Source organism: Salvelinus alpinus, chromosome 10 (genome assembly GCF_045679555.1).
Source record: "Salvelinus alpinus chromosome 10, SLU_Salpinus.1, whole genome shotgun sequence".
Taxonomy (NCBI): Eukaryota; Metazoa; Chordata; class Actinopteri; order Salmoniformes; family Salmonidae; genus Salvelinus; species Salvelinus alpinus.
Genome location: NC_092095.1, coordinates 64,521,213 through 64,534,782, shown reverse-complemented (window position 1 = coordinate 64,534,782; position 13,570 = coordinate 64,521,213). Strand labels below are relative to the sequence as shown.

The following is a 13,570-nucleotide window of genomic DNA, read 5'->3' as shown; positions in this document are numbered from 1 at the left end:
ACACTAGCCAACCCCCAGACACGTTAACCACCCCCCACCCCCAATAGGTGGCTGTAATCACCCTCAGACACAGCTGGCTAACTTGATGGGTCATGTAATCATCTGGTGAAGTGGAGTCTTTTGTTTAGACATGTAGCGAGCTAGCTAGCTAAACAATTAACCATAATCCCAACCCATACTACTGGCAATACAAACGGTTTGTCATAGCTAGCCACCATGCATGAAATGCTGTAGTATGAATCTGAAGATAGCTAAAGCTAACCAATTAGGCTCAATGTTAGCTAGCTAGCTAACATTAGGCTATAACTAGCAATGCAAATGGATACAAATAATATTACTACACAGATCATACACGTAACGTTAGCTAGCAAGCTAATGTTTGTTAGATTGTGAACAGTACGCTATAACTTGCAATGAAAATGCAGTTTAGCCCATGCATTCATGTCAGTCCCTATTAAAAAATGAAAATGCATTATTAACCTTTAAAAAAAAAAAATGTTCATCACCTGAAGATAATATTACCTCAAATGTAACAGAATTCACCTTTAACCTGTTGCAAACATCAGAAGACTTCAAACGCTGCACATCTGTGAACGATTTCCAACTATGAGACGAGCCGAGGGTTTATGGTGACTTGTGAGCGTGCATGTTAAAAAATCTCTCCACAGGTCGATGAGCTGATGAGACAGGAAGTGAAGAATCTTAAGCTGGCTGTGGACCGGGAGAAAGGGAAGAAGAAGAAGAAGGGAAAGAAAGGTGGCAAGAAGGTAAAGAGTCGCTCTGCTCTGAACTCGTGTGGATATGGGGTCTGGATAGTTTGGATGGAGATATGGGGTTAATCCAAGTCATATGATCAGACGTATGCATGGTTGAATGAAGGATTAAACATTTCATATGGTAAGCAATAATAGCTTCCATATGGCATTTCTACCATTGCTTAATGTAGGAATAATATAAAATGGACATCCATAATCTCAAAAGAAAATGATTGTTATGAATTAATATAATGAAATGAAAGTAATCAATCATTGGCCTCTGTAACAGCTTTCGTCGGTGGAAGGAGAGGACCAAAGCGCAGCGTAGTTAGTGTTCATCTTAATTTAATGATAATCAAAAAACTGAACACTACAAATTACAAAACAACAAAAGTGAAAACCGAAACAGTTCTATCTGGTGCAGACACACAAAGACTGAAGACAACCACCCACAAAACACAATAGAACACAGGCTACCTAAATATGGTTCCCAATCAGAGACAATGACTAACACCTGCCTCTGATTGAGAACCATATCAGACCAAACGAGAAACCCCACATAGAAACAGAAAACATAGATAATACCCACCCAACTCACACCCTGACCACACTAAAACAAAGAAAATACAAAAGAACTATGGTCAGAACGTGACAGCCTCATTGTCTGTTGGTGTGAATGTCATTTTATTGTACCTTACAGCTGTCTTCTCTGTCCTTTTCCAAACAAACTAAGTAGATATGAGAACAGTCATTACATTTCTACACTAGTGTCAGTTCATCCCCACAATTTGCATATGCCCTGCACATTCCCCTCCCCCATATCTCAATTTGTGCCAAATCTGTGAGACATTTTTGAGAAATCTACATGCCAAGTATAAACATGTCAAATATATTGTGTTCCCTACAGGTTATAGAAAAGAGCAGAAACACTGAACCTATCCGTTCAGACCCCAGTCCTACCTACCTACCTACAGGTTATGGCAAATATGTTGTTTTAGTATTTATCCAGTAGGTTTCCTCAAGGAGAAAGCCCCCCACTTCTATGTCAAAGATAATAAAACAAAAGCACTATAGTAAATACTACAGTAGTCTGCAAAAACACTACAGTAAATACTACAGTATACTACAGCCCACAAAAACACTACAGTAAATACTACAGTATACTACAGTCCACAAAAACACTACAGTAAATACTACAGTATACTACAGTCCACAAAACACTACAGTAAATACTACACTATACTTCAGTCCACAAAAACAATACAGTAAATACTACAGTATACGTCAGTCCACAAAAACACTACAGTAAATACTACAGTATACTACAGTCCACAAAAACACTACAGTAAATACTACAGTATACTTCAGTCCACAAAACACTACAGTATATACTATTTATTTTACTGCAGTATTTCTAATATAGTAAACTGTAAATACTACAGTATACAACAGTAGACTACAGTGAATAATACAGTTAAGTCTGCAAAAACCCTACAGTGAGTACTTAAGCAATAAGGCATGAGGAGGTTTGGTATATGGTCAATAAATCACGGCTAAGGGCTGTTCTAAAGCATGACACAACGCGGAGTGCCTAGACTCATCCCTTAGACATGGTATATTGGCCATATACCACAAACCACGAGGTGCCTTATTGCTAATATAAACTGGCTAACAACGTAATTAGAGCAGTAAAAATAAATGTTTTGTCATACACCTGGTATACGGTCTGATATACCACGGCTGTCGGCCAATCAGTAATCAGGGCTCAAACCACCCAGTTTATACTACAGTTTATACAAATTTTTTCATGTGGATCTCCAAAGATATATTTGGCAGATTATTTTGTGATTTACCTCAGCCAGAATAGCTGAGCGTGTTGATTATTGAATCATTAGGCCTATTTATCGCTTGTTTGTGTCTTGTCCATACTGTAATGAAAGTAATGTGGTATACAAAGAATGTCAAATCCTAAACCATCCAACATAATCATAGCTCGTTCTTTGAGAGGTGTTAATTTATGGTTTGCTGCCAGCATTGTAGGCTACGATTGAACATAGTTTCACAGTGGTCCAAAATTCCTGAAGAAAGAGAGGGGAATTCTTAAATATTTCTGTGAGAGGAACAGCCTCTCATAGCAACAGGGAGGTGGTGTATTTACTAAATGAAACAACACATGTATTTTGCTTCATAGGTTGTGTAAGATCATCTCTCTAGGAGTGTTATTATAGACCAGGAACATGTTGTTATCCCCAAAGACTGACTCCGTTTTTCCTTTCTGATGTTTTTTTCTGAACTCAACATGTTCCATGTTGTTCCTTTTAGGTTCCCTCTGTATGCCGTCTCTGTCGACCTATGAGCTAGATTCATCTCAATGTTTTCAGCTGTCTTCTGTGCATGTCTGACTATCTCGTAGGACATTCCTTGGCTGCTCTGCCAGCTTGGTTGTGGTTTTGGAAGAACCCTCAGTTCCAGAGGAGGCTGGTGGGAGGAGCTGTAGGAGGATCAGCTCATTGTAATGTCTGGAATGGATTAAATGGAACCGGATCAAATATATGGAAACCACATGTTTGACTCTGGTACATTGATTCCATCCCAGCCATTACACTGAGCCCGTCTTCCTATAGCTCCTCCTACCAGCCTCCACTGCTTAGTCATATGTCTCCATTGTAGAAAAAGAAGAAAGGAAAGAAGGGCAGTAAGAAGAAGAAGAAGAAAGAGAAGGATCTGACTGCCGACAGGTCAGTGTCTGATAATGTCAGTCTGCCATATGGAGCAGATGATTGGTTGGCAGAGGGCAGGAGTATGATGTCATGGAGTGACCACCACTCCAATAGGCCTGGTTAATGATTAGTGTGTTTGTGACCTGCTCCCCCGCCCTCAGTTTAACACCATCTCTCTCTCTCTCTCGCTCTCGCTCTCGCTCTCTCTCTCTCTCTCTCACTCTGTCTGTCCCTCCACACTCTCGCTCTCTTTCCCTCTCTCTCTCTCTCTCTCTCACCCTGTCTGTCCCTCTACACTCTCTCTCTCTCCCTCCTTCTCTCTCTCTCTCTCTCTCTCTGTCTTACTCTCTCTCCCTCCTTTTCTCTTCCTCCTCTCTCTCTCTGTCTCTCTGTGTCTCTGTCTCTGTCTCTCTCTCTCTCTGTCTCTGTCTCTCTCTCTCTGTGTGTCTCTCTCTCTTTCTCTCTCCCTCCTCTCTCTCTCTCCCCTTCTCTCTCCCTCCTTCTCTCTCTCTCTCTCTCTCCTTCTCTCTCCCTCCTTCTCTCTCTCTCTGTCTTACTCTCTCTCCCTCCTTTTCTCTCCCTCCTCTCTCTCTATCTGTCTCTCTCTCTCTCTCTCTCTCTCCAGAACCCTTGAGTCTCTGTATGAAGAGCTGGTGCTGGAGGGCTTCTTGATTAGACCCTTGAACATCAAGCTCTCTGAGTACATTGGTACAGTACTGACATCACACACACGCACACAGCGCGGAAAGTATTCAGACCCCTTGACTTCTTTCACATTTTGTTACCTTACAGCATTCTAAAATTGATTAAATCGTTTTTTCCCCTCATCAATGTACACACAATAGCCCATAAAGCAAAAACAGGTTTTTAGAAATGATTGCAAGTGTCTAAAAAAAATTGAATAAAACTGAAATATCACATTTACATAACTATTCAGACCCTTTACTCAGTACTTTGTTGAAGCACCGTAGGCAGTGATTACAGTCTCGAGTCTTCTTGGATATGATGCTACAAGCTTGGCACACCTGTATTTGGAGAGTTTCTCCCATTCTTCTCTGCAAATACTCTCAAGCTCAGTCAGGTTGGATGGGGAGCGTCGCTGCACATCTATTTTCAGGTCTTTCCAGAGATGTTCGATTGGGTTCAAGACCGGGCTCTGGCTGGGCCACTCAAGAACATTCAGAGACTTATCCCGAAGCCATTCCTGTGTTGTCTTTGCTGTGCGCTTAGGGTCGTTGTCCTGTTGGAAGGTGAACCTTTGACCCAGTCTGAGGTCCTGAGCGCTCTGGAGCAGGTTTTCATCAAGGATCTCTCTGATCTCTATCTCATCAAGGATCGCTCCGTTCATCTTTCCCTCGATCCTGACTAGTCTCCCAGTCCCGTGCCGCTGAAAAACATCCCCACAGCATGATGCTGCCACCAGCATGCTTCACCGTAAGGATGGTGTCAGGTTTCCTCCAGACATGATGCTTGGCATTCAGGTTTCATCAGACCAGAGAATCTTGTTTCTCATGGTCTGAGAGTCTTTAGGTGCCTTTTGACAAACTCCAAGCGGGCTGTCATGTGCCTTTTACTAAGGAGTGGCTTCCATCTGGCCACTCAACCATAAAGGCCTGATTGGTGGAGTGCTTCAGAGATGGTTGTCCTTCTGGAAGGTTCTTCCATCTCCACAGAGGAACTCTGGCCCTTCTCCCCAGATTGCTGAGTTTGGCCGGGCGGCCAGCTCTAGGAAAAGTCTTGGTGATTCCACATTTTTTCCATTTAAGATTGATGGAGGCCACTGTGTTCTTGAGGATCGTCAATGATACAGAAATGTTTTGGTACCCTTCCCCAGATCTGTGCCTCAACACAATCCTTTCTCGGAGCTCTGCGGACAATTCCTTCAACCTCATGGCTTGTTTTTTTCTCTGACATGCACTGTCAACTGTGGGACCTTATATAGACAGGTGTGTGCCTTTCCAAATCATGTCCAATCAATTGAATTTGCCACAGGTGGACTCCAATCAAGTTGTAGAAAACTCCCAAGGATGATCAATGGAAACAGGATGCACCTGAGCTAAATTTTGAGTCTCCTAGTAAAGTGTTCGAATATGTAAATAAGGTATTTCTGTTATGTATTTCTGTTATGTATTTTATATACATTTTCCAAAAATGTCTAAAAACCTGTTTTTGCTTTGTATTTATGGGGTATTGTGTGTATATTTATGAGGGAAAAAATGTATTAAATACATTTTAGAATAAGGCTGTAACGTAACAAAATGTGGAAAAAGTCTGAATACTTTCCCGAATGCGCTGTATATATAAAATGTCGGTGACTTAGGTCTGGCTTCAGTCAATTGGATGATCCTTAGTTACAGCTATATGAATGTTCATGCATACGTGTGTGTTTGTGTACTTTGGTGTGTTTGTGTACTTGCTTTGGTGTGTCTGCATGCTTTGGTGTGTGTGTCTGCGTGCTTTGGTGTGTGTGTCTGCATGCTTTGGTGTGTGTGTCTGCATGCTTTGGTGTGTGTGTCTGCATGCTTTGGTGTGTGTGTCTGCGTGCTTTGGTGTGTGTCTGCATGCTTTGGTGTGTGTGTGAAAAGGTGTGTTTGCTCACGAGTGTCTAGTAGGGCCAGCTGGATATCAGACAGGGAGCCTGCCTCATCTCCACAGGGATTTATGACTCAATATCCCACCCTGTGCCTCATTCTCTCCGTGCCTCCCGCCCTAGATGTCTCGCTGCGGCCATGTTGCAACAAGGGTCAGGATGACATCACACTCTATCATGTTGAACAGACAGACACACGCGCCTGGCTCCCCAGAGGCTCCCCAAAACCAGTTACTGTTGGTTTCAATTATATCCACATACTGTGCCTTTGATGTTGGGAGGGAGTTTGGAATGGTTGAGGAGAAGAGTTCAGCAAGTGGGACAGAGAAATAGATGTTGATGTCTTGTCCATGATAGTGGCCTAAATACCTTCCCTTATTTCAGTTCTAGCCACAGTATTACTAGATGCCTTAGAGGCTCCTGAATTACAGCCAATCAATGTCTTAGTTTCATTAGTACAGGTTTCTGCTGAGTTGATTTATGTCTGAAGATATGCATCAGCCAATGTACAAAGAGCAAATTCCATACCTCAAAGAACAAGACTATTGTCTGATGGATGTCTGACTTCTCTCCCTCCCCCTTCCCCCCTCTCTCTCTCTCCCACTCCTTCCCTCTCCCTCCCTCCCTCTCTTCCCTCTCCCTCCCTCCAGGTGAGTTCAGCTACCTGGGTACGACCCTGCGCCAGGCAGACATTGAGCCCATGCCCTCTCTGTCAGACGTCAGACAGCTCATTGCCCTTTATGGGATCCTGCCTCTGGGTGAGTGAGAGAGAGCCCATCCCATCCACTCTCATCATTGTGACTGTGATCACATCACCCCACAACCTGGCTAGTCTGATTCATACTTATTGTACTTGCAACACACACACACACACACACACACACACACACACACACACACACACACACACACACACACACACACACACACACACACACACACACACACACACACACACACACACACACACACACACACCGTACTTACTATACAGTATAACATTACTCACTAATATCTGGATGTGTGGGCTGGATCAGTTCTGTTTTGCATGCCTCTTTTAAAGCCACCTTCCTTTGATGCCATATGGCCCATGATAACAGTTCGGGTTAATTCATGACGTCTGTATGAAAGTCAGTTCAGGACTGCTTTCCTATGAAGCAAATTGACTGAGAGGATAGGTACAAGAAATTGACCATGACCACCTCATAATCCACCTCAGTGTCCTGCCCTTGTCTCAATGCTGTGGAAGGATTAAGAGTGGCACAACAGCTCCCAGAGACAGAAAGGGAAACCCTAGAGTGCCACGGATGGCATGGCATACATTTGTCAGGGCAGAGTGTATCTGGTGTGTGTGAGAGGTGTGTGGGGGGGGGGGGGCTTGTGAACTGTGCGTGACCCTGGCTGCTCTTAACCAGCAGCTTTGATCCTTCAGCCTGTCTCTCCTGGCTGAGCCTTTCTGTCACTGTCTCTGCCACCACTATGCTACAGCTGCAGAAAACAGGGGAGTCAGGTAACAGTGGGCCAGAACCCAGAATAGAATAGTACAGGGAAGAACATAGAATACCAGAGGAAAGTAGAACAGAACAGAATAGAACAGAATAGAATAGAACAGAACAGAATAGAACAGAATAGAACAGAAATACAGAACAGAATAGAATAGAATATTCCACACCACTAGATCATCAAGAAGCAGCTACTGGGCTGAAGCTAATCCAGGGATCCTAATGGTAATAGAATACAACTCACTGACGTTCACCCCAACCCTGAAGGGACGTGCTCTTTCTCCCCAACACGTCTCATGTCACCTGGCGTTAAGGCCCATTTCCGTCCCACCCCCCTACGCCAGCGTCGTGGACCCCCAGATGGAGCTCCTGAAGAGGGGAGGGTTACTGAACAAACAGGCCACCCACCCTGGAGAAGAAGAGGATGTCTTTCAGCACCTCAGACCTAATCAAAGGCAATATGACTACCGGAGGTCTGGATGGGCTGGTGTGGATGTCCATCACCACCACCACTACCACCACTACCATCATCACCACCACTACCATCATCACCATCACTACCATCATCACCACTACTACCATCACCACCACCACCATCACCACCACCACCACCATCACTAACATCATCACCACCACCTTCGTCACCTGCACCACCACCACCACTACCACTACCATCACCACCACTACCATTCACCCCCACCACCATCACTACCTTCACCACCACCACCATCACTACCATCACCACCACCACTACCACCATCACCACCACTACCATTACCACCACAACTACCATCACCACCATCACCACCACCACTACCACCATCACCACCACCACCATCACCACCACCACTACCACCACCACCACCACTACCATTACCACTACCACTACCATCACCACCACCACTACCACCACCACCACCACTACCACCACCACCACCACTACCATTACCACCACCACTACCATCACCACCACCATCACCACCACTACCATCATCACCACCACTACCACCACCACCACCACTACCATTACCACCACCACTACCATCACCACCACCACCACCACCACCACCACCACCACCACTACCATTACCACTACCATCACCCCCACCACCATCACTACCATCACCACCACCACCACCACCATCATCACCCCCACCATCATCACCATCACCCCCTCCACCACCACTACCATCATCACCACCACTACCATCATCACCATCACTACCATCACCACCCCCATCACTACCATCACCACCACTAAAACCACTACCACTACCACCACCACCATCACCACCACTACCACCACTACCATCACCACCACTACCACCACTACCATCACCCCATCACCATCACCACCACCACTACCATCACCACCACTACCATCACCACCACTACCACCACCACTACCACCACTACCATCACCACCACCACCATCACCACCACTACCACCACTACCATCATCATCATCACCACCACCACCACCACCTCTACCATCACCATCACCACCACTACCATTACCACCACCACCATCATCATCACCACCACTACCATCACTACCACCACCATCACCACCACCATCACCACCACCATCACTACCATCACCACCACCATCACTACCATCACCACCCCCATCACTACCATCACCACCATCACCACCACCACCACCACTACCATCACCACCCCCACCACCACTACCATCACTACCCCTCACTACCATCACCACCACCACTACCAACACCACCATCACAACCACCACTACCACCATCACCACCACTACCATTACCACCATCACTACCATCACCACCACTACCATCATCACCACCACTACCATCACTACCACCATCACTACCATTACCACTACCACTACCATCATCACCACTACCATCACCCCCACCACCATCACTACCATCACCACCACCACCATCATCACCACCACCATCATCACCACCACTACCATCACCACCACTACCACCACTACCACCACTACCACCACTACCATCACCCCCTCCACCATCACTACCATCACCACCACTACCATCATCACCATCACTACCATCACCACCCCCATCACTACCATCACCACCACTAAAACCACTACCACCATCACCACCCCCACCACCACTACCATCACCACCACTACCATCACCACCACCACTACCATCACCACCGCCACTAACACCACTACCATCACCACTACCACCATCACCACCACCACTACCATCACCACCACCACTACCATCACCACCACCACTACCACCACCACCACCACTACCATCACCACCGCCACTAACACCACTACCACCACCATCACCACTACCACCATCACCACCACCACTACCACCACCATCACCACCATTACCACCACCACTACCATCATCACCACCACTACCATCACTACCACCACTACTACCACCACCACCACCACTACCACCACCACTACCACCACCATCACCACCCCCACTTCCACCACCATCACCACCACTACCATCACCACCACTGTCACCTCCCCCATCACCACCATCACCACCACTACCATCACCACCACTGTCACCTCCCCATCACCACCACTGTCACCTCCACCATCACCACCACTGTCACCTCCACCATCACCACCATCAGCTCCATCATCACATACTACAGTTTATTTATATCTGCACTGTGTACACACAACACTGCCTAAGCTTCCACCTCTTTTTATGAAATGAATCAAAATAGGACATTGTTTTGTTTTGTTGTTCCCGGAACTTTATTCTCATTCTCACCAAGAGTTGGCTCAGTTTCAGCTACTCTGTGATGATTCAGAAATTCCTTAGAGACGGGTTTGGTTTTCTGAAGTATAAGCATTGGATACTGGAGGGAGGCTTGCTAGATGGTGTCCTTGGTGGAGAGATATCTCTGTGTAAGTCGCTCTGGATAAGAGCGTCTGCTAAATGACTTAAATGTAAATGTACTCCCTTTGTTAGCGATTCACAGCCAATTATCCAGACTGGCTGCTATCTCATTCTCAGGGGTGTCTGTTATTTTCACAAGAAAGTGACAACATTTGAACATGATAGTGTTCCTTCTTTTAACCTGTGTTTGACCTTATTGTTCAAGCTTCTACATTTCATTTCCTATGGAAAAGGACAAGTGCACGTTGCACTAGTCAATTGATCGGCTAATCTGTCCCAGATGGGTTAGAGGCAGGAAAGAGATCATCATTAGACCTTAATGGGAGGAGTAGTCTTCTAATCAGTGCTCATAGTGTACCTAATGAACTAACACTGTGACCTGATCTAACAGAGAGTGAACTAACCCAATAAACAGCCTGCAGCATAGAGAGAGAGAGAGAACAGAGGCCAGAGCCTGTTGCCAGCTATTGTAGATTTAATGCGTTCCGGCCAGGGCAGCAGGACCGGGACTTCTTGGCTGGACCTACCCCAGGGACAGGAGGGGATTCCTGGGGATAAGGGTTACACGGCTGCACCTGCTCTGGGTCTCTGGGTCTAGAGGTTAATGGAGGGGTGTTGTGATTGGATGTGTTTACTCTCACGTTCTGTGTCCTGGCCCTCTGGCCTCTGTCCAGCCTGGACTTTTAATCACGATTAGTATCAGAGAGCACACAATGCTGCACCCTCAGCCCAGCCTCACTGCATCCTCACTGCATCCTCACTGCAGCCTCAGCACACCCTCACCCCAGCCTCAGCCCACCCTCAGTCCAGCCTCACCCAGGCTCAGTCCAGGCTCATCCCAGCCTCAGCCCCAGCCCAGCCTCACCCCAGCCTCATCCCAGCCTCAGCCCAGCCTAACCCCAGCCTAACCCCAGTCTCACCCCAGCCTCAGCCCCAGCCCAGCCTCATCCCAGCCTCAGCCCCAGCCCAGCCTAACCCCAGCCCAGCCTCATCCCAGCCTCAGCCCCAGCCCAGCCTCATCCCAGCCTCAACCCCAGCACAGCCTCATCCCAGCCTCAGCCCCAGCCTAGCCTAACCCCAGCATCATCCAGCTGGGTAATTCAACTATTGTTTGCTGTGGTAGGAGGTTAACCTGGCTGAATCAGTTAATACCAGTTAAGCAGCACTGCTGCTGCTGAGGCCCTCAGAGACCTCACAGGGGCTACAAACACCTATAGTGACCTTCTGGCTCTGTTCAATCCGCATGGCGGACGTTCAGCTTTACGCTGTGATTGAAATTTAAAGACAATGTTCCCGCTTTAGATGCTGCATCTGTCATCTCAATGGGAAATGACCTTTACGTCTCTGTCTGGAATCTGTAACGCTTCAGCTTTCCAGACTGAATAGAGCCCTTAGTCTCACAGGTTCATGGTTGCTGCTGTGTTGTCCTACTACTAGTGTATTCACAGCTTGGCTCAGTGCAGTCTGGAGGTTACATTATACAGTCCTATCCGGGTCCGGCCCGGTTGCCATCAATGGTAAGAATTACTACCACCTAACCATCACCATCTATATGTTATTATCCTCTCTCTCGCTCTCTCGCTCTCTCGCTCTCTCGCTCTCTCGCAGGTTCCCAGTCCGTCCATCAGAAGGCTCCCCTGATGAAGACTCTGCTGCTTGCTGGTCCTGGAGGCGTAGGGAAGAGGATGCTGGTCCATGCTCTGTGCACTGAGACCGGGGCCAACCTCTTCAACCTGTCCCCCAGAAACCTGGCTGGGAAGTACCCCGGCAGGAGCTGCCTCCAGTACCTACTGCACATGGTCTTCAAGGTGTTTTCAATCTGCTACTGTACATAGTGATGAAGGCAGGAGTGATTGACAGACGTAGCCTGCATCCAAATGGTCACATGTACGAGGGTAGAGGTCATTGTTTGGTTTGATTCAGATAGTATATGCACACATACTGTATGCCCCACAAAAACTATTTGACAGTGTACATGATTCAGTATCAGTGTTGTGAATGAAATGCCTGCTGGTGAAGTCAGGAATAATAAGCTGCACTATGAGCTTGATGTTGCTCTGTGTTGCTATGTCAGCTTGATGTTTATCAGATCAACATAGTTGTCTATCGGTTAACACAGTTACTGTTCACGGTTCCCCTGTGACATTCTGCACCACTGACTCATCTGAGACATGGAGGGGGGACGAGGGACATGAGAGAAGAGAGAGACATGGAGGGAGAGAGAGAGATGGGGCGGGGGGAGAGAGAGATTTGTCTTGCTTGGACACCTCTCTATGCAGCTGTCTTGAGAGGTAAACAAGTCAGGAGCCCATAGCCACTAGTGACATTGTTCTGAATCTCACCTGTCAGCACCTCATTGGTTGGCACCCTCTCTAAGTGCATTCTGGGATCAGGAGCGTGTCCTGACAGCACTTCCTGCTTGCTGAGACAGTGTTGGTTTCTAAAAGGCTTGTAACATTTGGGTGTGACTGCCTCTCTCACCCCAAGTTGTTTTTGTCAATGCCAGCCATGGAAACACTGCAAGTCCACAATACTGTTTCTCCATAAGCCTGTATGTGTCATTAACTAAAGACTTACTAGCTCTCCTATGGGACATAAGGCAACAATGAGCTCCTTCCAACGCTCTCTGTCATTGGCCACGTGTTGTGCCTCGTGATACGAGATGTTCATCTTGGCCAGCTCGTCCGTCACAGTTCTGCACCAGGTATTCTTCTTCTCCCTGGTAGAGTCCACCGTTTTGGGATGCCTTGTTGCTCCATCTGGAAAACATGGCTGAGCCAACACATTCTGCTGATCGTGATTTGATGTGATGCTCTGGCTTTTGGACTTCCTTTAGAGTTTGTGCTTGGTGATTTTATTTGGCCAGAAAATGCAGCAAATTCTTCAGAGGCATCCATTATGGAATGCCTCAACCTTCTTCATGTCCGTGACGACGACCCACCTGCATTCAGACCCATACAACAGGAGGGACTTTACATCGCTGAATTACAGAGACCACTGTTAATGTACTCTTTGACGACCCACCTGCATTCAGACCCATACAACAGGAGGGACTTTACATCGCTGAATTACAGAGACCATTGTTAATGTACTCTTTGGTCACACTTTATTT

General features: G+C 46.7%; 1 protein-coding gene across 2 annotated transcripts in view; it reads left to right on the top strand.

Moving 5' to 3' along the window:
• iqca1 (IQ motif containing with AAA domain 1) overlaps positions 1-13,570 on the top strand; it is a 47,792-nt gene that overhangs the window by 24,332 nt on the left and 9,890 nt on the right. For both annotated transcript variants that reach the window (XM_071330437.1, XM_071330436.1), the window contains 5 exons: positions 669-767; positions 3,426-3,493; positions 4,101-4,183; positions 6,716-6,823; positions 12,067-12,266. In XM_071330437.1, coding sequence (XP_071186538.1) covers positions 669-767; positions 3,426-3,493; positions 4,101-4,183; positions 6,716-6,823; positions 12,067-12,266 — 558 coding nt within the window. The remainder of the gene's footprint in view (positions 1-668; positions 768-3,425; positions 3,494-4,100; positions 4,184-6,715; positions 6,824-12,066; positions 12,267-13,570) is intronic.